Source organism: Spermophilus citellus (genome assembly GCF_964194105.1).
Source record: "Spermophilus citellus genome assembly, chromosome: 4".
Lineage (NCBI taxonomy): Eukaryota > Metazoa > Chordata > Mammalia > Rodentia > Sciuridae > Spermophilus > Spermophilus citellus.
Genome location: NC_138185.1, coordinates 29,310,480 through 29,338,177, shown reverse-complemented (window position 1 = coordinate 29,338,177; position 27,698 = coordinate 29,310,480). Strand labels below are relative to the sequence as shown.

Genomic DNA, 27,698 nt, shown 5'->3' with positions numbered 1-27,698 from the left:
TAATTTTGAGACAGATTCTCACTTGGTTGCTTAGGGCCTTACTAAGTTGCTGAGGCTACCCCCAAACTTGCAATCTTCCTGTCTCAGCTCCCAGAGTTGCTGGGATTACAGGCATATACCACTATACCTGACTAGGATTTTCTATACAAGACTGTGTCATCTATGAACAGAGATTTTACTTTCTCCTTTCCAATCTGGATGCCCTTTTTTCTTTTTCGTGCTTAATAGTCCTGACTAGATATATTGTTGTATAGAAGTAGACAGAGTAGACATTCTTGTATTCCTGAATAGAAGGGAAAGCCATTGTGATGTTACCCTTGAATTGCATGTTGTTTTTATATTTTTTAAAAAAAGTTCTTTTGAGAATCAGATTTTTTTAATTTTATTTATTTATTTACTCTAATTAGTTCTACATGACAGCAAAATGCATTTTGATTTGTAGTACACAAATGGAGCACAATTTTTCATTTCTCTGGTTGTACATGAAGTAGAGTCATACCATTCGTGTCATCATACATGTACCTAGGGTAATGATGTCCATCTCATTGTACCATTTTCCTACCGCCCATCCCCCCTCCCTTTCCCTCTCTCCCCTTTGCACTATCCAAAGTTCCTCCATTCCTCGCATGCCTACCCACCCCCATTATGGATTAGTATCCACTTATCAAAGAAAACAATCGGCCTTTGGTTTTTTGAGATTGCCTTACTTTGCTTAGCTTGTTACTCTCCAAATCAATCCATTTACCTGCAAATGCCATGATTTTATTCTCTTTTAATGCTGAGTAATATTCCATTGTGTATATATACCACATTTTCTTTACTCATTCATCTATGGAAGGACATCTATGTTGATTCCACAGTTTAGCTATTGTGAATTGTGCTACTATAAAAAAACATTGAAGTGGCTACATCACTGTAGTATGCTGTTTGTATGTCCTTTAAGTATAAACTGAGGAGTGGGATAGCTGGATCAAATGGTGGTTCCAGTCCAGGTTTGCTCAGGAATCTCCATACTGCTTTCCATATTGGTTGCACCAATATGCTGTCCCACCAGTGATATGAATGTGTCTTTTCCTCCACATCCTCACCAACACTTATTTTTTTAAGTGAATATTTTATTAACATTTTAGTTTTCGGCAGTCACAACATCTTTGTTGGTATGTGGTGCTGAGGATCGAACCCGGGCCGCACGCATGCCAGGCGAGTGCGCTACCGCTTGAGCCACATCCCCAGCCCTGTTGTTTATATTCTTGATAACTACCAGAGAATCAAGTTTTTTAAAACTCTTAATTCAATATCATTCGGTTGATGTTTGTTTTTTAGTGACCACCTTAGGAAAATAAAATTTACATCATTGCTTCTAGATAATGTTTTGTAAATAAACAAGTAGAGATAGAACATAATAGCACGTCTATTTCCTTTCTAGGAGGTGAGAATTAGTGTGGCTTCTTTAATCTAGGAGGTGGGCTTAGCTTGGATTCAGGATGGATCCTTGTGAGACTTGCTTGCTATCTTTATTTCAATGTATTTTGTTCAGTGAATATTCTTAGAATGTCTACTCTGTGCCGGGACTGTTCTACTCATTGAGAGTGTAGCAAGAAATAAGTCAGCCCAGGTGTCTACTCTTGGGTTTTTTTTTTATATTTATGAATAAATGTAAATGGATTGTTCCATGTTTTGAGTATCATCATTTTTTAATTGACAAGAATTTTGTATAAATAAGGTTCTTTGTTGGTACACTACTAAATGTATGATACAGAATACTGATGGAAGGTTTAGGAATATATTTATAATCACAGCTACTTTTACCAGGAACTATGGAGTGGGCCTGTAGTCCCGGTTACTGAGGAGGTTGAGGCAGAAAGATCACATGAACCCAGGAGTTCAAGATAACTGGGCTTAGACAACAGAGTGGGGCCACATTAAAAAAAAATTATAGCTGCTTTTATTTTCAGATGGAGAGCTGGTCATTAAACAGTATATACATTATTTCTGTGTTTGTTGGTTTAGAACTTGCCTGATATGTTTTCCTGTACCAGATACTCTTCAAAAGTATTACAATTTAGTAGAGAGGATAATATGTAGACAAGGAAAGAAATGAACCAGCATTTATTTTGTACTATTTGTCAGAAATTACATTGATGCTTTACCCCTACTAATCCTCAAAATCCCCTTTTAAGGAAGGTATCATTACTATGGATTTATCATGAGGGAGCTATGCTCTGAAAAGTTAATTAATTTTCTAAATGTCACACTAGTGGTGTATACATAATTAATTAATATAGGATAGCTGCCATATTAATATGATTTTATAATAATTTTAAAGAAGCAACAATATTTTCTAGTTGTATTAGGAGGAAAGCCAGCATATAAATTGGAAGGACATGGATGCCAAGGATGTCAGGGTATGAGAAGTTACATTCCAGTTGTAGGAAATTGTATATACATGCAAGTCCATGTGTTCTAAATATTTTTATTTCCAGCTGCTTAAAGTCAGCAGTTTAATGGCCTCTTTCTCACCAGAAGTTGAAGTGTGAGTGTCTAACCTGTGATTGGGTACAATGCCTTGAAGAGGAGTTTGGCTCAAGTTTATTTAAGATGCCTCTGGTGTGTGAATTGTTGTGGGCTGCTGTGCAAAGGCAGTAGGACCCTGAGAAGGTCCTTAAGTGAGTGTACTCAGAAGTCACAGGCTTCTGAGGGCACAGACTCTCTAAGAATGTTTCCACTGTGCACTCAGTGGACAGTGAGTACAGTGAGTTCTCTTCTTGGGAGCCTCTGGTGTGGATGTCTTTTCCCTTATTGCAGGCTTCCTGATCTTTCTTATAGCACATGGAGGTTTCCCTTGGAATTATTCAGAAACTATGAGAGAGTTTAGGTAAGAGAAATGGGTCCACAACCCAAAGTAGTATTCATATAGCTCACTCCTCCACCATATTTGGTTCCAGCTGAAATCAAATAAAAGGATTAGGACTTGCTACCAGCAAGGAAAGAAAATCCCTGCCCTACCCCAACCCACTGATTTTTGAACAGCATTAGTACCTTCTAACTACTCCAACAATAATTCGGAATAGTGCCTCCCAAGCATCCTACTTTATTGGGAAGAAAACATAAGAGCTCTGTGGAGCCAGAGGACCAGGCTGTCTGCCTGAGCCCCACCACTTCCCACCTGCATGTGAGCCCTTAGGCAAGGTACTTCGCTAGCCTAAACTCACTCTTCTCATCTGTTAAATAACCTAAAACACAGGATGTACAGGAAGTCAGACCATAGTTGGGACTCCATCAAAGTTAGCTACTCTCATGAGTATTATCTTTCTACCCTAAGAGCTTTGTAATGTTTGGAGAATTTTAAAGCACCATGATAACATGAGTTTTTTTCTGGAACAACTTGTAGCACTAGAGTTATTAAGCTCACTCACACTTGGGATCCATCACCCCCAACTCCTACTTCACTTGTGACCCACTCAGTCCATTTCCTGCTTTCATTCACCTTTTTTTTTAAATTTATTTTTTAGTTATTGGCAGACACAACATCTTTGTATGTGGTGCTGAGGATCGAACCCGGGCCGTACGCATGCCAGGCGAGCGCGCTACCGCTTGAGCCACATCCCCAGCCTTTCATTCACCTTTGAATTTTTTTAATATTTATTTTTTAGTTATAGGTGGACAAATATCTTTTTTTTATTTTTATGTGGTGCTGAGGATCGAACCCAGTGCCTTATACATGGTAGGTGAGTGCTTTATCTCTGAGCCACAACCCCAGACCTTTGGATTTATGAATAAGATTGGACTGGGAATATAGATCAGTACTATAGCACTTAGTATCTTCTAACTACTCCAACAACAGTCTGAGGTCTTGAGTTGCATCCCTAGTGCCTCATGAAAAAAATAAAGCCAGCTCTCATTCTCCATCTCCCATAGACTAAAGAGCTGGTAAGCCTCTCAATATCCCCTCTGCCTCATTCTATCACTAGTTAGCCACAGAGATTTCTATGAGGTGGGAAGTTTAGTGCAGAATTTTAAGTTTTGAATAACCATAGCTGTCCTTAATATTCAATACTACCTGTTGCTTGCCTCATCAGGTAGGTTAATTTGCATATCACTGGGCTGGTGGTGCACGCCTACCATCCCAGCTACTGGGAAAGCTGAGACAGGAGGATCTCAAATTCAAGGTCAAATCTGAGTAATTTAGTGACATTCTGGGCTTGGTGGCACATGCTTATAATCCCAGGCTCAGGAGGCTGAGGCAGGAGGCCAGCCTCAGCAATTTAGAGAGGACCTAAGCAACATAGCAAGACCCTGTCTCAAAATAAAATATAAAAAAGGTTGGGGAGGTAGCTCAGTGGTTAAGCACCCTGCCCCACCCCCAACCCCCCAAAAAAGGATTGTGGTTGTAGCTCAGTAGTAGAATACCCCTGAGATCAGTTCCTAATATAGTGCTGTGGAGACTTATATGTCAGTGATATTCACATTTTTGTGAGAAATAATCAAAGACATCCTTGAGATGCATGGTTTTAAAATCTCCCATCTTTTCTCTCCTTAGGTTTCTCTTCCCTAAGTGTCTTGACCAGTGTTCACAAGGTGAGCAATATGCTTTACTTCCTGCTTGCATGCCTTTTACATTCTATTCATCGAAACAGACTATTCTACTGCTACCATTCTGAAATCTAAAACAAACCAACTCGGCCCAGAGAAAACTTTGACATCTTTCTTTTATCATATTTGGTAGACAGATTTCTTGTCTTAATGGCAATGAACTGCCATAGCAGCACCACTCCTGAACTCAGGTTTGCCCCGGCCTTTCAGCTAATATCAGTCAACTGAGGAGGTATTCCTAGCCTCTGGATGAATAAGATCTTGACACACTGCTTCTTTTCCAAGAGTGCAGAGTTTGACCCAGCAGAAACTGTCTTCCTTAATGTCCTCCTACACACATTGGAATTTTCCACACCTCCTTGAAAACATTTAGAAAAATCCATCCATCCTGCAGGTTTCATTCCATGTGTCATTGTCCTACTACCTAGCAACCCTGGAAGCTACACTTCTAGTCATATTATCTGTGATTGCCTGAAGATGCAGAATAAATTGTAAATTCCCTGCAGTGGCATTGAAATGCTCTTTGTTGTTAGGAGATATGCCTGGGGGCTAGTCTCCCTGAGCCAGCCCAGCAAGCAGAAATCTGATGGAAGAAAACAACTCAGAGTCCCCAGCATGGTTGTGCCCTGCTGTTCCCATTGCCAGTACACAGGAAGCAGAGACAACAGCATACCAGAGCTGTTGTCTTGGGAAACAGCTAAATTGGGTGCTGCCCAGGGCAGGAGACTAGTCCCTGTGGGGGGAGGGATGTGCATGTTAGACTGCTAAACCAGATAGTAGCTTTTAGAGACCCCTTTTACTTTCCAGGCACTATGCCCCAGAGGCAGGCTAGGAATAGAGGTTGACTGGATCCATCTATAGTGTCTACCTCAGGCAGATTAAGGAGACTATATGGAGTTCAGGTCCTTAGGATCTGGTGACAGACTAGATATGGAGTATGAGTTGGAAAAAGAGGTGTCTAGGGTAACTCCTGGGTTTCCAGCTTAGGAGACTGGGGAGGTTGGTTGTACCTGTTCTTTAAATAGAAAACACAAGAGAGGAGACAGCCTAGGAAGGCTGTGAAAAGAAGGGGATGGTAGCTAGAGGGCAATGTTCTCAGAATTGTTATTTCTTGGGGTGGGGGTTGTTGCTCAGTGGTAGAACGCTCTCCTGGGATGTGTGAGGCAAGTGTTTGCCTGATCAATGGTACTGCCAAGACACTGGGTTAGATCCTCAGCACCACATTAAAAAAAAAAAGGTACTGTGTCGATATACAACTAAAAAATAATATTAAAAAAAAAGAATTATTTCTGGTTGAGCATAGTGATATGGTAGCCTGTAATCCCAGCTACTCAGGAGGCTAAGGCAGGAGGAGGATGGTAAATTTGAGGCTAGCCTGGTCAATTTAGTGAGAATCCATCTTGAAATAAAATATTTTAAAAGGGCTGGGGATGCAGCTCAGTGATCCAGCACTTTCCTACTTTGCATGAACCCCTGTGTTCAATCCCCAGTACCACACACAAAAAAGAAAAATTGTTATTTCTGAATAATTTGCTCTTTCCTGTTTGCTGAAGAGAAGGGCCAAGGCCATGGGAAGATAACTAAACTTGATAGAAGTAGTCTCTAGGGGTCCAAAGCTCAGATTGGAAGTAAAGGTTGACTTAGAAAACTAGTGTCTTCCAGGGAAGTTGAGGAAGTGTTTGCCTGATTAATGGTACTAGCCAGTAGTTGTGCCAAGACTTCCAAGGCCCTGTCTTATTCTTTTTAGTGTTGGTGCCATCTTTTCCTTGGCACTTTCTCCTGCAGGCCCCCTCTACTTTTTTACATGAAGGACAACACAGATGGTTAAGCTTCCTTGGCAGACAGCCTTAAAGAAATATTCTGTCTTCATTGTCCATGATACTTGGGCAACCCTGGGCCTGGATCCAAAAAGGAAAGACCCTTTAGTTCGAATCCTTCTAGGCTGAGTGAGGCTGAGTTCTCTCTGGCACTTGTAGGTATATTAATGCTGCCTTCCAACACATTGTTCAAAGATGATATGTGAGCCAGGCGTGGTGGTGCATGCCTAGAATCCCAGTGATTCAGGAGGCTGAGGCAGGAGGATCACAAGTTCAAGGACAGTGTCAGCAATTTAGTGAAACTCTAAGCAGCTTAGTCTCAAAAAAGAAAGAAAGAAAGAGAGAGAGAGAGAGAGAGAGAGAGAAAAGAAAAGAAAAGAAAAAAGAAAGAGAGAGAGAGAGAGAGAAAGGAAGGAAGGAAGGAAGGAAGAAAGAAAGGAAGGGAGGGAGGGAGGGAGGGAGGGAGGGAGGGAGGGAGGGAGGGCCAGGGATGTAGTTCAGTAGTAGAACCTCCTGTCAATTTCTAGTACCAAAAAAACCTCCCAGCAATATATGTCAAATGCTGTGCTTACATAAAGCTAGAGATGTGGACAGATGACCTTGAGACACCATATATACTGTTTTCTGAACAAGGGTCTCATCGAGTGGCAGTGCCTTGGTGAATACTTTCCCTTAGCATCTAGGTCCACAGGACCCTATGGTGTGTCCTGACTTGTCTTGCCATGGGCAGGGGGCAGTCTGGGGAGGGTGGAGATAAAAGGCAAATATTTCTTTTCTCCTTGGCCATTTGATGGCTTGCTTGGAGAGGAAATCTACCATCAGTGGGCAACTGCTTCATGTCCCAAGGGAGCATATTGCCTCCTTTTGCTTCTGTTCATGAGTCAGGCTTGCTGATTCATTGCTTTTTAACAACAAAGGATTATTTTATGATGAGAAAAAAGGCTATGTTGTAGCCCCAGGATGACTTATCTTACACAAATCCAAGGACTAGGAAATAATCTCGATGCTTAAAACAGCAAACAAGGTTCATTATAATGCTGGCTTACAAGCAAAGTGGAGATATTTTACTGCTGTGGCCTGCTTTTAGAAGCATATGTAGATAAAAGAAGTGAACTTCATTTTCTCCTGGACTGCTAGAGGTCTTTAGCCCAGTCTAGATGGTCAAGAAGGCTGCAAGGCTGTGTTTTTCTACTCTTAGGAACAGACCAACCCAGGCTCCCTGGTCACTCACAGCACAGATTGGTGAGACCTTGGCATAATCTGAATGTCCACTCCTTGATTCAGAACAGAAGGAAGCTCCTGGCCCAGCCAAGGTGAAAACTCACTATGGCCTGTTTATGCTCCAGATAACTGCTGTACCTGCCTTGCAGATGGCATTTCCTCTTGGCAGGTGGCAGTTTACATAGCTGGCCTAAGGAATGCTGAGGATAATCCTCTAGCTTGTTTCCCTATAAAGCAAAGTCTTTTTTACGTGCCCAGTTCCTGACCTAGAATCCCAACCCCACAAGATTTGTCCATATGGTACATGTGCACAGATAGGACTTTAGACAGTATATTCCTGTCAGAGACCCAGATCCCAGTCTTTTCTTGGGCTGGCCAGAGTGGGCTTGTGCTCCTTGTGTATATTGTTCAGGTGGAAAATTTGCACTAGAGTTTTACTCTCCTATTTATTTTGCACAAGGTGATACCAGAATCCCCAGGCCTTTATAGATCTTTGCTCAACCTTTTCCGAATCCTCACTCTAAGACCCACGACAGTCTTCTTATCTTTGACCCCTGCGAATCTTGCAGGCCACTTGTAGGATCCAGCTCCCATGGTTGCCATCCCCAGAAAATACTGAACCTTCCAGACTCCTGCCCATGTGCCATATTTTGGGCATGGCCTCCTGACCTTTGCTTTACTCAGTTTCCAGAGGCTCCAGTGACTTTCTGTGGCTACAGCAAGGCATGGGGTTATGGCACCAGGCTGGCCTTGCTGTTCCTCTGCAGTCTCCAGAGTGACCTTCCTAAATGGAAATGGAAGCACAGGCACCACCAGTATCCCGATACGGAGGCTTCCATGGCACTGGCCAAGGAAGGTCCAACTTTTTCTTTTTCTTTTCCTTCATTTTTCTTTTTGATACCAGGGACTAAACCCAGGGGTACTTAGCCACTGAGCCACATCCCCCGCCCGTTTTTAAACATTTTTTTTAAAATTTTGAGACAGGGTCTCACTAAGTTGCTCAGGGCCTCATTAGGTTGCTGAGGCTGTCTTTGAACCTGCAGTCCTCCTGCCTCAACTTCCTGAGCCACTGGTATTACAGGCATGCACCACTGTGCCCAGCAGGAAGGTCCATCTTTTTTTTTTTCCTCAGTTGTCAATGGATCTTTATTTTATTTATTTATATGTGGTGCTGAGAATCAAACCCAGTGCCTCACACATACTAGGCAAGCACTCTACCACTGAGCCATAGCCCCAGCCCAGGAAGGTCCATCTTATGTGAAAATTTCTGAACAGAAAGGACACATGAGGAACCTTTATAAAATGAAAAAAAGAAAAAGAAATGAGATGCTGAGGTATTCTCCATTTGAATTGAAGCACTGAAGGATAGAGTTTTAGTGTTGGAGAAGCTCTTAAGAAAACAGTGATCCTGAACTGGACATAGTTGTGCACACCTATAATCCCAATCACCAAGGGGGCTGAGGCAGGGGGATCATAAGTTTGAGACCAGCTTGGCCCACTTAAGCCATACTCTGTCTCAAAATGAAATATAAAAAGAGCTGGGAATGTGGCTCAGTGGTTAAGCGCCCCTGGGTTCAATCTCCAGTGCACACACAAAATAAATAGATAAAATAAAAAGACTGGGAATGTGGCTCAGTAGTAGAGCACCCCTGGGTTCAATTTCTGTACTACAAAAAAAAAAAAGAAAGAAAATATTCATGAGACATAAATTTGAACATGGATTGGATGTTTTTATATAAAGGAATTTATTGTTAATCATTAATTTTTTTAAAGAGTCCTAAATTGGGTTTGGTTTGGAATATAGCTTAGAAGTAGAACACTTGTCTACTTGTCTAGTGTGTATGCGGCCCTGGGTTCAACTCCTAACACACACACACACACACACACACACACACACATCTTTTTATTATGGAGATATATACTGAAATATTTGGGGATGAAATATTTGGATATTTGCAGTTGGCTTCAAAATCATCCAGTGAGGGAGGTGGGAGAAAAATTGGGATATTGAATAGATGAAATGTGATTAGCCAAGTCTTGCTAATTATTATTTATTTATTTATTTTATGTGGTGCTGAGGATCAAACCCAGTGCTTGACATGTGCTAGGCAAGCACTCTACCACTGAGCAACAACCCCAACCCCAGTCTTGCTAATTCTCTTTTTTTTTTTAAACTGGGGCCTTGTGCTCATGAGGCAATCACTCTACCAACTGAGCTATATCCCCAGCCCCAGTCTTGCTAATTCTTGAAGCCAGACAATGCTTGTTGATTTTACTATTTTTCTATATGTTTGAAATTATTATAATAAGAAATAAATAAAATTACTGAATAACAAAAATTCAAATGATCTTACTGCAGAAATGCTGTATATTCTATGATTGTAACTATAAAAATAGGATTATATTTGGAAGAAGTATTTTAATTATTTTGGGTTGGTGGGTTATGGTACCTTTCTGACTTAGAAATTCTCCATAGTCTTGGGAATTTTATGTCTGTATTTGTACAAAAAGGTTGTGAGGGATCTGATTGGGCCTACTTCACAACTTTTTCTTACCATATCACTATGAACATCTATCTTGGAATTATGTGGCTCCTTGGCTGTGCAATTTTTGATAATATATTGGTTAGTACATCTATATGGTTAGTGGTTGGTAAGTAAATGTATGAATGTAAATGGTACCAATTTGTGATCAGATTAACTACAGGGAATATGGAAAGGCTCCTTAATCAAAAACTCTAGGTAACAACCAGAAAGTTGAATTAAGATTGGAAAGGTTAGGAAATGAAGTAGCTATAGACTTGGAGTCGGGGGAAGAAATGATGGCTAGGTATGTCAGTGTGTGTTTATACCAGGAAGCTACTGAAAGGGATGATCAGGGGAAGGAACCCACATTTGTGTGAGCTCTGAAAGCTGAACTCTTCTTGGTTTTGTTTCACAGGCCTGGTGAATAATGTGGTGTTCACCAGTCACACCACGGAACAGAGGCACCCCCTCCTTGTTCAGTTACAGAGTCTCATCAGGGCTGCCAATCCTACCACAGCCTTCATTCTTGCAGAAAATGGCATTGTCACCAGGTAAACTCCACTCTGCAGGACCAGCCCCTTTCTCAGATTTCTGCTTTATTGGAGTTCTGATCCCACAAGGCCTTTCCATTGTATCTAAGACCTGAGCATTTATAGAAGCCAGTTTTTGAAGTGTTTTTGACGTTCTGTAAAAGTCACCAAAAAGACCTCATGTCAGTTTCCTACACTATTTTGAGGCATTTTGTTTGGTTTTGGTACCAGGGATCAAACACAGGGACACTTAACCACTGAGCCACTTCCCCAGTCCTTTTTTATATTTTATTTTGAGACAGGGTCTCGCCAAATTACTTAGGGCCTTGCTAAATTGTGGCATTTTGTTTTAAGGCATTCGTATTCCATACATTAAAGAATGGAAGTCAAAACTGTCTCAATGTTACTTGTGTTAAGATGTGAGTGAAACTGGAAATATAACTTAAGAGCACTTGCCTAGCATGCACAATGTGGGTTCAGTCCCACATACTAGGGGGAAAATATATGAGAGAAATGGCATAGAAAACATAGAGAAATTATCTCTTTATGTTAATTTTGGGTCCAAATAATAAACTTAAAGAATTAGTGAATTTGTATGTATACATATGTAAAGAGAAAATACCAGTGATGTAGCAATTCAGTTTGTTCAATTAAGATACTAAAAGGTGAGGGCTGGGGATGTGGCTCAAGCGGTAGCGCGCTCGCCTGGCGTGCGTGCGGCCCGGGTTCGATCCTCAGCACCACATACCAACAAAGATGTTGTGTCCGCCGAGAACTAAGAAAAAATAAATAAAAATTAAAATTCTCTCTCTCTCTCTGTCCCCCTCTCTCTCTCTCACTCTCTCTTTAAAAAAAAAAAAAAAAAGATACTAAAAGGTGTATGGCAGTTTATATAGTTTTGACTTTCAAACCATGTAAGTATTTCATATATTCAAAAATTAAATCAAGCCTAAATCAGGCACCAAGGCATACACACCTGTAATCCTAGAGACTGGAGGCTGAGGCTGGAGGATCACAAGTTCGAGATCAGCCTTGGCAACTTAGCAAGATCTGTCTCAAAATAAAAAGGGCCAGGGATGTAGCACAACATGAGGTTCTGGGGTTTGATTCATTACCCCCCAAAAAAATAATTAAATGGCTGGAAGAGTACTTGCCGTGTGTGTGTGTGTGTGTGTGTCACTGAGTTCAATCCCTAGCACCACCAAAAAAACATACATATTTTTTAGATGGAGGGGTTGGGGATATAGCTCATTTGGTAGAGTGCTTGCCTTGCATGCACAAAGCCCAGGTTCAATCCCCAGCACCCCCCCACACACACAAAAAATCAAGTGGAGGGGGGGAAAAATTAAATATGAACCAAAAATATGAATCTGTGAGTACATCAAAATAACAACAAATATGAGCAAAGGAATAACTAAGGTAGTTTTTTTAACATCATCCTCTGTTGAAACCCTGATTGCAGATAGCATCACTGATCCAAGAAGAGAGATTATAAATATGAAATGGGGAAGGTGAGGAAAACCCTTCAAGTGTTGGATTTGAGTTGGGTACTCAATATAAGTTCATTATTTTTTAAAAATGTGTATTTCCTAGCTCTTTTCATTGAACGAGACCAAAATAGCAATACCATAGTAGCAATAAACACCCCTACCTTCGGATCTTGGTTTGTAAGTATCATTGCCCATCATAGTTACCAGACAAAACTCCTTGGAGAATTGACTGATTGGAGGGAAAGTACAAGGCAAGCCTGGTCCATTTTATGAGAGTAAAGCTTGGAAGTACTCAAAGATCAGTGAAGATGTGTCAAAACAATATGGGAACTAGGTTAAAAAGCTCCTACAAGTCAAATTTGGGACAACTTGAGGATAATAGATAACAATAATAATATACTAAATGGAGAGAAGTAGAGACAACAAAATCTTTATAGAAGAACCAAATAAATAAGAATTGACTGAAAATTAGCATTTGGGGTTGGAGATGTAGCTGAGTAATAAGAGTAATTGCCGAGCATGTGCAAGGCCCTGAATTCAATCCCCATCCCACAAAATAAATAAATAGAAGAAAAATTTAAAATCTCCAGTTTAATACTTGACTTAGGGAAGATCATCAATGGGTGCTAACAGCAGTGGGTAAAAGATCATGGAGGAAAACAATATTCACTAGTCCTCACTGTCTAAAGTGTTACTCCACAGACTACTTAGAAAAATAGGAAAGTACCTTTATATTGGCAAGGTCTGGTAGACACTATGTTAACCAAATGATTGAACCTAATAAAACCTATAGTAGGACAAATTGATAGTGCCTCCTTGATATGAGTTAGTAGGAACATAACCTAGGAATTAATCTTCACCAAAAGCGTTTAACCTGAAGCTAATTATGAGAAAACAATCAGATAAATCTAAATTGTGGGTATTGGCAAAATTATATTGTTACATTGTGTGTATGTATGAAAATGTAACAACAACTTTAATCATTATGTAACAATTATAATGAACCAATTAAAAAATGTGTGTGTGGGGGGGACCACATTGTGGGCACAAGATAACTGGTCAGCAAGGCACAGTGGTGCAGGCCTGTATGTAATTCCAGTGGCTCAGGAGGTGGAAGCAGGAGGATTGCAAGTTTGAGGCCAGCCTCAGCAATTTAGGCCCTAAGCAATTTAGTGAGACCCACCCTGTCTCAAAATGAACAAACAAAAAGGGCTGAAGATATGACTCAGTGGTAAAGCACCTGTGGGTTCGATTCCCAGTACCAAAAGAAAAAAAAATTGTCAACACTATGAAAAATAAAGGGAAAAAGTAAGGAAATATCCCATATTGAAGGAGAGTAAAGATTTTAAATTTTTTTAGTGGGGTGGGGGTACCAGAAATTGAACTCAGGGGCACTCAACCATTGAGCCACATTCCCAGCCCTATTTTGTATTTGATTTAGAGGCAGGGTCTCACTGAGTTGCTTATTAGCACCTCGCTTTTGCTGAGGCTGGCTTTGAACTAGAAATCCTCCTGCCTCAGGCTCCCAAGCCATTGGAATTACAGGTGTGCACCACTGTGCCTGGCAAGATTATAAATTTAATGAGTGATCCTTGATTGAATCTTGGCCCCTCTTTCTCACACACACACACACACAAAAATTGGAAACAGATGAATATTGAGTCAGCACCTCTCTAATTTTTAAAAAATATTTTTAGTTGTAGATATTCACAATATTGTTATTTTGTTTATTTAGTTTTTTTTATGTGGTGCCAGAGATTGAACCCAGTGCCTCACATGTGCTAGGCAAGCACTCTACTACTGAGCCACAACCCCAGGCCATCCTATTTTATCATATAAATGAATCTCTTTGGAATCTTGTTAAAATTAATTTCTAATTCAGTGGATCTGGAGTAGGACCTGAGATTTCATATTTCTAATAAGCTCCCATGTGATACCACTGCTGATCATATATAATATTACATTCCTTGGGTGTGATAAAAGCGTGGTGGTCCTGTAAGAGAATACCCTTGTTCTTAGGAAATGCACACTGAATGTCATGATGCTTACAAGTGATTTTCACATGGTTTGACAGAAAAAAATTACATGCATGTATGCTTATGTATATGTGGGGGTGTAGGGAAGAAGCAAATTATGCAGGTTAAGATTGACAATTCTAATTGACTTGGGTCTTTTCTAAATGTTTTCAAAGGAATGAAGACATTGAGCTGATTCTCTCAGAAAATAGTTTTTCAAGTCCTCAGATGCTGCGATCCCGATATTTAATGTACCCTGGCTGGCAAGTATCATTACGAAGTAGCTAAAATTTCTTTGGAAGCCTAGCAATCTGTTTATTTACAGAAAAAAAAAGAGAGAGAAAAATGAATCTATCAGATTTGCTGTACACAAGTGATACATATTTATTGGAATGGTCTGCCATGTCCCAGATAGTGTTCTTGCTGAGAGCCCAATATTTCATGTCTTGAGATCTAAACTGGAAGCCTTCCTAGATATTGAGATTTAAGGCACCTATCTTGCAGGCACCAAGCACAACAGGATTCTGTATTTCCTCTGGCCACTAGTAAGGGTGAGGTGACTGGCATGGAACATTACAACTTCCCAGGTGAGAGAATCTCTCCTGAGAGTAAGTCAGTCAGTCCTCTACTTCCTAGCTGACAGGTAGGTTCCCTACTGATGAGGCCAGGGCTTGCTTGTTTTCTACAAACTACATGTCAGCCTGAGAACCTCTGCAGAGGGGAAAGGAGGGAAGAGAGTGTACAAAGTCCACCATAATCATAGTAATACCAACATAACGTGAGAACTCACTGTGAGTGCTAGGCCTTGTTCTAAGACTGCACTTTCCAATGTGGCCACCACTAGCTATGTGACTATTTAATGTAATACAAATATAAATGAATAAAAATCGAAATTTATAATTCAGTCTTTTAGTCACACAATCACATTTCAAGTGTGCCAAAGCTGCCTGTGGTTAGAAGCTACCATATGGGACATTGTGGATCCAGAACACTTCCATTATTCCAGAAAGCTCTGTTGGGCAGTGCTGCTCTGAAAACTTTGCCTGTGTTGTGTCATTTAACCTTTACACCAAAGCCAAAAAATGGATTCCATTATTTTCCACATTTTATAGGTATAGACAACAAGGAACAAAATGACTTATTTAAAAGTTATAGTTAGTAAATAACAGAGTTGGATTGCAAACCCAGGTTGTCTGGCTTCCAAGCCTTTTCTCTTAACCCTTGTGCTATACCTGTTCCTATACAGAATGGGCAGTTCATTTATGCTCTATTGAAAGTTTGGGGAAGACAATGTTAGAGCTTTGTCTGGCTTATCTTTGTTATCTTTACTTACTTTTCCCAGGCCCTCAATTGTTTGTACTAAAACTGATTGTACTGTGCTATAAAGAAAAAAAGTGTGTGTGGGGGTGCAGCTCGGCCTGGTGGCACATACCAGTGATCCCAGTGACTCAGGAGGCTAGAGTAAGAGGATTGTAAGTTTGAGGCCAGCCTCAGCAATTTAGCAAAATGCTGAACAGCTTAGTGAGATTGTCACAAAATAAAAAGGGCTAGTAGTAGAGAATCCCTGGGTTCAATCCCCAGTACTACAAAATAATAATAATAGGCCAGGCATGGTGGTGCACAGGAGGATCACAAATTCAAAGCCAGCCTTATCAACTTAGCGAGGCCCTGAACAACTCAGCAAGATCCTTTCTGTAAATATAATATAAAAAAAAAATGGGCTGGGGATGTGACTCAGTGGCTAAGGGCCCCTGGGTTCAATTCATGATAACAAACAATAATAATAATAATAATTATTATTTTTTTAAATAAGGTAACTCATATGGTAACTATACAAATAAAGGTAATATAGTTATCTAAATATGATACGATACGATAGATGAGGAGAAAGTATTTGCATTACATGTAGCAAAGGTATAATACAATATTTGGGAAACTTGGTTAGATGTTTAGAAAAGGACCAGGAGGGGTAGCACACACCTATAATCCCAGCAACTCCAGAGGCTGGGGCTGGAGAATCACAAGTTCAAGGCCAGCCTTACCAATTTAGCAAGGCTGTAGGGCATTTAATGAGAACCTGTCTTAAAATAAAAAAATAAGAAGGGTTGGGGATGTAGCTTATTGGTAGAGTGCCCCTCGGTTCAATCCAGTCCCCCAAAACAAAACAAAACAAAAAAGACCCCAGGTCATATAGATGAGAACAGTTCAATTAAGAGCAAGTGTAAATAGCAATCATGGAAACAGAATTCAGTGTCAATAACATTCAGAAATGTTAAATGGTATATAGTATATAACAACACTCAGAGACCCAAGTACTTGTACTCAATTTTGATTGACACTATATTCAATCAAAAATACTTATAATACTTATTATAATATTCATCTCCTGAGAAATTGTTGTGAAACTAGTATACTTGCCTGCTGCTGGGGGTGGTATAAATTTTTTTTACTCATGCACCCTTTGCTGGAGTGATTCCAGTCATGGGGATTCATTTCAAGGAAATAATTCAAAAGAAGGACTAACAATTCCTCAACTGTGGAAGCGAGTGATGAGTACATAAGGCCTCATTATACTACCATAGTTCTACCTTTTTTTGTGTTTGACATTTTCCATATTAGAAAGTTAAGGTTTTTTAATACTGTGGATATGACCACATATTCGTAAAAAAAGCTACATACCAGCCCTTTTTAGTTTTTGAGAGCGGATCTCTCTAAATTACCTGGAGTGTCCTCAAATTTTTAATCCTCTGGTCCCAGCCTCCCCAGTAGCTGGGATTATAGGTGTGGGACACCATACCCAGATGACCATGCTCTTAATGAATCTGTGACAGGCACTGTGTCTGCTGAACTGAGAAAATAGAGCAGAGATGCTCCAGCCTGTCATTTCCTTTTAGAGGAAATATTAATCCACATGTACAGTCTGTTAAGCTGCCCGCAAGGAGATGGTAGGGCATGGTTAGAGCCCTGCAGGGGCTGGGGGAGGATTTAAACAATTAAACATTTAAACAATTGTTTTATATGTAGAATGGCATACAAGTAAAGGAGAATTAAATATTATAGGATAAATGATATACAGTTTATCCCAAAGTAGTATATAACAACACTCAGAGACCCAAGTACTTGTACTTAAATTTTTCTTAAACATTTAAAGGTATGAAGGTAAATTCAATTCTGGATCAGTCTTCCCACTGATGGTTCAGATCTGCGTATGGTTTGGCCGTCCCTTGGAGAAAACTCGCTTTGTGGCCAAGTGTAAAGGTGAGCCTTGGCTGGGACATCTCCCAGACCCTGGTGAAAAGAGTACCCCAGACTGTCCTGCTTCCTCGCACCATTTCAGTATCCTATGTGCTGTCTTCTCACATTTGTGACCAAAAGCAGCAGAGGGATTTGATTACCCAGGAATCCCCTATTTCTGATCTTGTGACGCCATAAAATTTGATCTCCACTCCATTGGAAAAGTTTTCCCATCCTTGGAAATAGTGGCAGAGCCCGAGGAACAAGAGGGTGGGGATAGAAGCTATGAATCCTAGACCTGGAATAGGGTCCTCCCCAGTTCCTAACCCTCCCAGATATGCCACCCTGGACTTAGCCTCTGCACCCAGGTGGTGACCCTGTCCTCTTCCTCCACCAGCAATTCAGTCCTCCATCAAGCCAAGTCCCTTCTCTGGAAACATCTACCACATCCTGGGCAAAGTGAAGTTTTCAGGTAACTGGGGGGTTAAATTTGGGAACCCTACATCATGAAGTGCTTACAGCTTGTGACAAGAGTTCATAGCCTCTGCTGGTACACTGTAGACCACTGATGCCTCTCCAAATCTCTAGCACCCTCTTCTGGGCCTCCTACCATCAGAGTGCTTTTCCCCAAGGACCCACTTTCCTTAGATTCTTTTGCACCACAGTGGAGTTTCACCCTCATCATCTAGGATCACCCCTGGATGACTTGCTCAGTCCTCTCCTCACAGTTCCTTGATTTCCTTGTTGTAAAGACTCACACCCCACCATGGCTTCCTCCTAGACATGTTACCAGGAGCTGCCCAAAGTTGATCTCTCTGGCTCCCAATCTGTGTATGACCAAAGTCTTTGAGCCTTCTAACTTGCCTTCTCCTTCCTTCTGTTTGGCAGGCCTGTTCTTCAGCCTTAGACCCCTGCCCTTGTGACCTCAAAGTCAAACCTGGAATGGGGGCCAGATAAGGCCTCAAAACTAGGAGTTGGGCCTGGCGCGGTGGTGCACACCTAGAATCCCAGCGGCTCTGGAGGCTGAGCCAGGAGGATCACAAGTTCAAAGCCAGCCTTAGTAAAAGCAAATCGCTAAGCAACTCATTGAGACCCTGCCCTAAATAAAATATAAGATAGGGCTGGGGATGTGGCTTAGTGATCAAGTGCCCCTGAGTTCAATCCCCAGTACCAAAAAACAAAACAAAACAAAACAAAAAAAAACCCTAGTAGTTGAGGAAGGGGAGAATATACCAGGTTAAAGGCACAGTATTTGCTGTAGCCCAGAGGCAAAAAAAAAAAAAAAAAAGAGCATTTTAGGAACCAAAAGGGGTTTACTGTGGTTGGAGCCTGAGAGAAGGGAGTTGGGGAGGGTTTCTGCTAAAGTGCCTGTAGCTGTTATGACAGAAAAATCCCAACTCAAGCCAGGCATGATAATGCATACCTGCATTTCCAGGTTCTTGGGAGGCTGAGGCAGAAGGAATGATTGCAAGTTTGAGGCCAGCCTCAGCAACTTAGTGAAACCCCGTCTCAAAAAAAAAAAAAAAAAAAAAAAAAAAACGTTTTGGAGATTTAGCTCAGTGTTAGAGCACTTGCGTAGCATATGCAAGGCTATGGGTTCAATCTTCAGTACCCCCCCAAAAAAAAAACGAAAAAGAAAAACCCCAGCCCCCAACTCAACTAGCCTTTGTTGGCTGTTTAGCAAGAAGTCAAGAGGCTGACTAGCAGAACAAAGCCACTGAGGCCAGGTAATGTGTTTCTGTGTGTTCATCCATTCTTGTAAGTACTGCACTAATCAGTTGTGCCCCCAAAGCTCCTCTTTCTTCCATTTTAAAAATCTTATTTATTTGTTTGTTTGTTTGTTTGTTTCATATGTAGATGGATAGTCTGCCTTTATTTTATTTATTTATTTAATTTATTTTTTTTTTCTAAAGAGAGAGCGGTAGAGAGAGAGAGAATTTTTAATATTTATTTTTTTAGTTTTTGGCAGACACAACATCTTTGTTTGTATGTGGTGCTGAGGATCGAACCCGGGCCGCACGCATGCCAGGCGAGCGCGCTACCGCTTGAGCCACATCCCCAGCCCTTATTTATTTTTTAATATTTATTTTTTAGTTGTAGTTGGACACAGTACCTTTATTTGATTTATTTTTATGTGGTGCTGAGGATCAAACCCAGGGCCTCGCATGTGCTAGGTGAGCGCTCTATTGCTGAGCCACAACCCTAGCCCTTTATTTATTTATTTTTATGTGGTGCTGAGGATTGAACCTGGTGTTTCACATGCGCTAGGCAAGTGCTCTATCACTGAGCTTATAGTCCCATCCCCTCTTTCTTCTTTTCTTAACATGTCAACTTGTCCTAAGGTTCCTGGCCCTCATGGTTGCCAGGTAGTGCTGCAGGCCTAGGTGTCAACCAGATACTGTATCCAGCAAATAGAGGCTGGCTCTTCCTGTGGGTATCCCTCTACCCCCACAGCAGTATAGGGGATTAACCCAGGGTCTCACATATACTTCATAAGCATTTTACTATTAAGCTACACCCCCAGCTGTTTTTTTATTGAGATGGGATCTCATTAAGTTGCTGAGATTGGCCTTGAATTTGTGATCTTTCTGCCTCAACCTCCTGAGTAGCTGGGATTACAGGCATGCCCTACCATGCCCAGCTCCTGTGGGTATCTTTGTCAATGCAGACATCTCTCCTCTTACTGTCTTTCAAGGGCTTCAGGTGAAGAGTCAGTCTTCTCTTCTTATCTAAAAACCTTTTTTCCTCTTATATTACCCTTCCTGATTAATAGTATCCATCTAATCACCCAAATCAACCATGCCTGAACTTTCTTTTGCTTCTTCCTCTCTTACTGCATCTTTTCTAACTTGACAGCAGTCACATCAGTTCTCCCTTCTGTACTTTCTTAGGAATCTGTTCCAACCATCTGCATTGTTAGTCTTAGTATAGCCTTATCCTTTCAGAGTAGCATCTCAGGGACAAACCTATATTCTCCTTGCAGACTCTGAAAGGACCATGGAGGTCTGCCACAACACTCTGGCCAACTCCCTGAGCATCGTGCCAGTTTTGGATGGACCCACACCACCTCCTGACTCAAGAAGTACACCTCAAGACAGCAATGGGCAACAAGAGTGCTACCTGGTGTTCATTGGCTGCTCCCTGAAGGAAGATAGTCTCAAGGACTGGCTACGGCAGTCAGCTAAGCAGGTGACTACCAAAGCCCAGACAGACCTGTCACAAATGTGCCCAGCACACACTTCAGGTTGCTAATGGCCCTGACAAGCCCCTCATCTACCTCCTCACTGGTCCAAACCCTATGGGCTCAGCCAGCACTTTTTAAAAATATATCTATTTATTTTTTAATTGCAGTTGGACACAATACCTTTATTTTACTTATTTTTATGTGGTGCTGAGGATCGAACCCAGGGACTCGAACGTACTAGGTGAACACTCTACTGTTGAGCCGCAACCCCAGCCCTCAGCCAGCACTTCTAAAGACACTTTGAGAGTAGGAGGAAGTCCCTTGGGACAAACTCTAGGCAGACATAGTATGTCATCTATTTTGAATCCAGGTTCTCTGCAGGCTTTGAATGCTAAACCTCTCAGCATAGCCTCAGAGGTTTGGCTAACCCTAGAACTCTATGAATAGAGTTGGCTGAGGCTTGGGTCTTTTGTTGACGGTCAGTTGGGACCAGTCTTTATATTGAGGCTTAGCCCACCTAGGTAAACTCTTTTAAATGGTGCTTGACTGTGGGACTTGAACTGTGCCTTTGTCAGCACTTCTGTCATTGGTGGGGCTTAGGGATGAGAACCTGAAAAGAGGCAGGACCAGGCCCATTTGCTAAACTACTGGACTACCTGCTGTTTTTTTGCCCACTGTCTTGCAGGGATCTGGTGGGAAAGTAGGTCTCCTTTGGAGTTAGGTAGGCAGGATATTGTGCACAAGCTGGAACAGCTTATGTGCTTTTCCCTCTGCTGAGAACTTCATTATGTAACTGACCCCCCAGAGCACTGAGACCTCACCATGCTCCATCAGCTTGGTTATAGTTTGTCCCTTCCCTAAATTTCTTCACAGAAGCCTCAGAGAAAAGCTCTGAAGACCAGGGGAATGCTGACCCAGCAGGAGATCAGGAACATCCATGTGAGTGTCCTGTGTTGACCTCCCCTTATGGGCCCAAGGTGGTCCTCCTGGGTTTGCATAGCTCTTATCTTCTGGGTCTTTGAGTGAGGGGCTGTTTGTAGGGCATGCTGGAAGTGTTGCTTCTCTCAGGCCACAGAACAAAGAAATCCAGCCTTGCATCCTTAGAGATGGGCAACCTCTGGCATGACCTCAGCATAAGATCAAGGAGATCCAGTTCTTGTGGGAGTAGTAGGTCATGGAAGACCTGGACTTGTCAACAACTTCTTCAAACATCTGCTTCTATTCAAGATGAACCTCAGAGAAACCAACTAGGGCCCAGAAAAAAACTTTCTAGATCCAGAGCTGCTCATGGGATGCTAATGGATTCCCTTGATGAGCCTTCCCCTGCAAAACTCCAAGCCGACCTCTGGCCTCTGCCCCAGGCCCTGTGGCTACTGGGGCCTTTTCTCCCAGGGATTTAGTGGGAAAATGTCAAAAGAAACAGAGAGTCTAGGCCCTAGGATGGGCTGTGTTACCAGTCTCAGTAATGAACTGGTAGATCAGGAGAGTATTCTCCTGATCCTCATCTATGAGCAGGGGACTGGTATCAATCATGGCCTGAAGGTTGCTGGGGGAATAAATTCCCTGCTCACCTAACATGGAAGAATAGACTATTTTACTGGGATAATGGCCTGTTTGTTTTTAATGAATGATAGAAAGTGGTCAGATAATTCTAACAGGATTCTTTTTTCCAACAGGTAAAGCGCCACCTGGACCCACTACCTGCAGGCTATTTTTACAATGGCACTCAGTTTGTTAACTTCTTTGGTGACAAGACCGATTTTCACCCACGTATCCTTAGGAGCATCTCGGTTTCTGAGTAGAAACTGAGGCTGTCTGGGAGGTGCAAGCCTGTCTGTAAAGCAGGTGTCTGCTAGGGCCAGCACAGCCAAGCCCCTGGAGCAGTCAGGGTTCTGCAGTATCAGGCACTGGGGAAATAGGAGCAAACTAAAAGGTTACACTTTTCATTTTGACCTTTTAAAGCTGTCAAAATTGGATTTGTCAGCTGGATGCTCTGGCATGAGTCTGTAGTATCAGCTACTTAGGAGACTGAGGGGTGGGAGGATCACCTGAGACCAGGCTGGGCAGAATATAGAGACCCTGTCTCAAAAAGGAACAACAACAAAAATAACAAAAGTTTAATTTGTCCTTTATTGAGTGATTTTTCAAGTTACCCTATGGGGTATAGTTTGAATGGAGCTGTAGTGACACCCTGAGTTTTGTAGTCACCACAGTCATGATTTATAAGTTGGAAATAGCCTGATAATAATAGTTAATCTCTGAAAGATAAGCAGAGTAAACTGTGAGACTGGGGATCCACTGTGTGCTAACGAAGCTGCATTCTGGGACCTCATAAAGGCCCTGTGCCAATACCTGTCACGATTTTTGTAGGTGTGATGCTGCCTGTCAGTTACCTCAGTGTCCCCTTCCTCACCTGCTTCCTTGGGACCAGAAAGGTTTCCATATCCTCCAGGCTCAGGGCTCTCTTCCTTAACTAGTTACCAGTCATGGACCAGTTCATGAATGACTATGTAGAAGAAGCAAACCGGGAAATTGAGAGGTACAACCGGGAGCTGGAGCAGCAGGAGTACCATGACCTCTTTGAGCAGAAGTCGTAGAGGAAGCTGGGTCCATATACCCACCAGAGATGGACAAATGGGGTGTCTAACCCCAGCTCTCCCAGGCACCCTCCTGGAGGGGCTGTCTTTGTCCTCCTTGACTTTTGCGTGCTGCTGGAGTACATGTTGTCATTTTTCTCTCTACCGCGCTGAAAGGCATCACCTGCACCACTGATTGGGGGGTGGGGGTGGGGATCCTCAAGGATGAGCAGACAGGACTGCCCATTGTGTGCAGCTGTCAGTCCAGGCCCTCTGGGTCTCTGGTAACAGTAGATTTTTTGAGCTGCTGAGGTACCATATGAAGGGAGAAGCATTTGCATTGCACAAAGGAACTGCCAGGACTTAGAAGGAACCCTGGCTGCCCCATCATGGCAGTGCCTGGGGAATAAGATCACTCCAGGCCTCAGGCCTCAGATACTACCCCAGGACCCTCATCCCCAGTGGGGCTTGCTGCTTCTGCTTAGGGCCTTTCATTAAAGGAGCTGGCCCTATTGGCCCTAGGCCTGGTCTGTGGGGGAGCAGCACAAGCCCTGCCCAAGCCAACCCATAGAGCCAGCTAAGATCCACAGCATGTTCGAAAATGAGGGGATTTCCCTTGTGGACTAAACTGAGAAAAAGGCATGTTTTCTAGAAGTGTGTGGCTCTTCAGTTGACATCAGCAGTCCCCTTGTGATTCATTCTGAGCTCTCCTGTGGTATCACTTGTGTCCCAAATTCAGGGACAAGACCAAACCTGTGGCCCAAGGCCTATTGACACTGGTTTTCTATCAAGGGGAGCATCCTGCAAGTAGTTAGTCTTAGGCTCAGGGAAGGTCTGCTTTTCAACCACAAACTTCAGAAAACTCATGCCCTCACCCCCCAACCATTGTTTCTTAACCCTGGGTTTTCTTGGCTCCAATGGATCAGAAATGTCAAAAGAATTCTAATATGCAAGTTAAAATTCCTTCCAGTGGCTTTGTTTTCAGATGGACCATAAAGCAAAGGGGAATTAAATTGTGTTCCATGTCTGACCTTCATAGTTAGTGTGGGGGACAGGAGATCACAGGCACTGATATTTAGGTGATATCTATTAGGATTTCAGCACCTCAGCTGCCTAGGTTGTAAATGTTTTCTGAATTTCATGTTCTTTTGCATGCCTTAGAAAGAAGCACATAGGTGAAACCAGCATAGTTTCCTGTAATGTAGAGGGGGTTTAGGGAAAGACCCTTGTTGCAGAGGATGGAGCCAGGATGGAGCACATGGAGTCTGTGTGCATAGTCACACAGCATCCTGCAATGCAAGTAACAAAGCAGTTATCAAGGGCTCGTCAGTAAAATATACATGTATTAGAGAAAAACAATTTATGCTTGAAATCAAATGAATAAAATTACAAATACCATTGAATGAGAAATCTTGCATTAAGAAAGGCTCCTGAAATTCAGATCCATGTGCTTCAGTCCTAGCTCCAAAAGCCACTGGTGACAAGGGCTTCTCTGTGGAGCCCAAGTCTGGGAGCCCTGACTTCTGGCTGGCCAGAGTTCAGGGCCACAAATGGCCTGCCTCTGCTTCAAAATCAATAACATAGATCTTAAGTGCAATTGATTAATAAGCAATGAGTTACTGTAGCTTCCTTTAGCTCTACCGAGCTCTTTTTAAAAACTCAAACTTGAGCAGCCTTAGAAAAGGGAAGGGGGTGGGGGGGACACAGGCCATTTCATTTCCTCCAGGGGGGTTGCTGTGAAGTTTTCAGTGGAAGCTCTAGATGTAGGAGCATGAGCCATTTCCTGGCTGCCCTGGCCTGGCAGTCTGGCTGCTGCACAAGAGTTTTTAAAGGGGGGTCGGAGCCCACCCATGAAAGTGGGCCTCCCACCACGTGGGGCTGCACTACATGGTGATCTTGATTTCTGACCATTGTCCATAGAAATGCTCTCTCACCAACCTGCCCCACTGTCCCCACTCCTCTCTTTGTAGAGGAAAAACTGTGATTACCTCAACTTGAATACGAAACTGTGATTGAAAAAAGGCAAAATGTTAAGAAGTATCAAAGCCAAAATGGCAAAACTGGCCGAGGCCTCTACGGACACTCCCCAGCCTGTTCGGGAGTGTGAAAGGGCACCGTGGTGAAAGGGCATTCCTGGGCACACTTGCTGTGCTCCTGGTGAAGGGCACAGTAGCGGCACACTGTGAGCTCTTTGAGGACTGGGGCTGGGAGCATGCAAGGCTCTCTCGTTCTGACTGTAGAGTTTAATATCCACTTTATTCTGTGGGTCAGGGAGCAGGGTCGTAGGCTGTTTCCAGAGAAAAGGCCATGACACTGTGTTTTGATCTTAGAAGTGGATACCAGGGACCCAGCAAAGACAGGGGGTTCATTTCCCAGGGACAGGCAGAAGTCCTCCAGGGGCTTACATGCTTTTGCCAACTTTCCTGTTAGCAGCTTCAGTTTTATATCACCAGAGTGAGTGGAATAATGGTGAAATCACTGAAGTTATGGTTTATTTTCCTTTTTTGGGGGGGGGTGTCTTCCATTTCTCTTTCTCTCTAATTGAAAGGAGGAGGCAGAAATTGGAAAAGATGGATCACCCTAGGAGGGGGCAACAGGCAAGAAGTTTAGTTTGCCCTGCTGATCCCTGAGGCTCTCGGATCTGAAGCCTGGACACTGGCCCCTTCAGGTGTGATACAAAGTTCCCTCCTAAATTCTATTAGGATTTTGGAGAATTTTTGCACAGTAATAAGCTCTGGGTTGCTCTTTGGGCTTCTCAAAAGGGAAAAGTTCAACTCAAAAGATTGTAAACTATGAAGTATTCCAGCCATGTTGCTGACTAGTTGGATAGATGTACCTCAAAAAGTAGGTGAGAAATGGCTTTCTCAGTGTCCACTAATGACATAAGAGCTCACTTACGTGCCAAAATTCACTTTTATACTAGTTTTTCAGTGCTTTAATATTTGTAACTTAAATTTTAAAACTCATATTTACAAACACTACTGTAACTTCAGTGAAACTGAATTGTGTGATTGAAGCTTTTTGCTTATTATAATATTTATTACACTACTTAATTCAGTAAATATATAAAAAGTAGTCTTCAATTTATTTTTATATTATTTTACATGTTTTTACCTGCAGTTGTGTATGTGAATTTACCTTGGTAATTAAGATGTAATGCTAAAGACCAATAAACTATCATTGAACAAGCAAGGCTTCCCATTATTGCCTAGCATGTAGACTATCTTGAGGTGTCCCTGGGATAATATGGAGAAGGGACACCTCTAGGGCCTGGGGACCTTCCATCAGCCTGGCTGGGACTCCCCTTTGCTGGGGCTGGGGCTCACTTTTCTCTCTTCAGTCCTCAGATACTCATGGAGGACAGAATTCATACAAAGAAACCACCCTGGTTTGTAGGGTGGGCATTTGGAGAATCCCAAAAGCTGGATAGGGGCTCAGGAAAACCTACTGAGCCCAGAGAAAGCCTTCCCACCTCTGCCTGCTAATGCCTCACCTTCCATTTTTTAGTGGTTATTTTTTTGTTTTTTTCCTTTCTTTTGGGGGGTGCTGGGGATGGAACCCAGGGCCTCACATATGCTAGACAAGAGCTGTATCACTGAGCTGCACCCCCAACCCCTTGCCCTATCTTTGCCCCAGCTCTGGGTAGAGCCCCAGCTCTGGCAGGGCTGTGTGGACTCATTTCTGCTCAGTAAAAGCTCTGTGAGGTGGCCTCTTGGTCCCACTTTATAAATGTGGTGGCTAAGGCACAAATGGGTCCAGTAACTAGCACAGGTGGCAGAGCCTCTGTTCTTGCCCATGTTGAGTCAGAGAGCCCTTGCAGTGCTTAGATCTGAAGCAGAGCCTTGGAATCTCAAGTTCTCAGAAGTTGGCTGAAGCCCTCAGAGCATTAGCAGAAGAAATACAAATGCAGGAACTATTTGAGGGCATCCCAGTTCCTCTCACCAGGCATCCACTGCAGGTGGTTCAGACCTCCCTCGGTTTACCCCCCACCCCCACAGGATCCAATGCCTGTGGGGGAAAGGGCTGATCTGGGAGGACACCCACCCCAGGCAGCCTAGTCCATAAAGAGCCTGTTTCCTGTCATACACATGCTGGCCCAGGGCAAGGGGAAGTGCCCCATGGACAGATTTGGTTGCTGGCCCAAAGAGGAAGGTGCAGCCTCCACGGGTGTCTTCCTGAAACAGTTGGGATGATGGTAGAAGTTCTCTGAGATCAGTTAGACATGTACAAATCAAATGCAATACTGCACGGGAGGGGTCTGATAGAGAAGGTCTGTGACAGCACCATCACCCTCCCCAAATCCCTTTCCCCTGGAGCCTCCTGCCTCCCATTCTGCAGAATGCAGGCTTGAGCTCCTGTGCTTTCACTTCTGCCCAACCTCCAGGACCTGGAAATTAACCTTAAGAATTGCCAGGGAGGGCTGGGGATGTGGCTCAAGCGGTAGAGCGCTCGCCTGGCATGCGTGCGGCCCGGGTTCGATCCTCAGCACCACATACAAACAAAGATGTTGTGT

At 42.7% G+C, this 27,698-nt stretch overlaps 1 protein-coding gene across 5 annotated transcripts in view; it reads left to right on the top strand.

Annotated features, from left to right (window-relative positions):
* The window catches only part of DNAAF9 (dynein axonemal assembly factor 9), a 159,052-nt gene extending 135,246 nt beyond the window's left edge, over positions 1-23,806 (top strand). For all 5 annotated transcript variants that reach the window (XM_081289866.1, XM_081289863.1, XM_081289864.1 and 2 more), the window contains 9 exons: positions 4,541-4,578; positions 10,572-10,707; positions 14,368-14,454; positions 17,343-17,449; positions 17,823-17,897; positions 20,409-20,614; positions 21,483-21,548; positions 22,286-22,379; positions 23,094-23,806. In XM_081289866.1, the coding sequence (XP_081145992.1) occupies positions 4,541-4,578; positions 10,572-10,707; positions 14,368-14,454; positions 17,343-17,449; positions 17,823-17,897; positions 20,409-20,614; positions 21,483-21,548; positions 22,286-22,379; positions 23,094-23,206 (922 nt within the window). In that variant the 3' untranslated portion in view covers positions 23,207-23,806. The remainder of the gene's footprint in view (positions 1-4,540; positions 4,579-10,571; positions 10,708-14,367; positions 14,455-17,342; positions 17,450-17,822; positions 17,898-20,408; positions 20,615-21,482; positions 21,549-22,285; positions 22,380-23,093) is intronic.
* Positions 23,807-27,698: the final 3,892 nt, after the last annotated feature.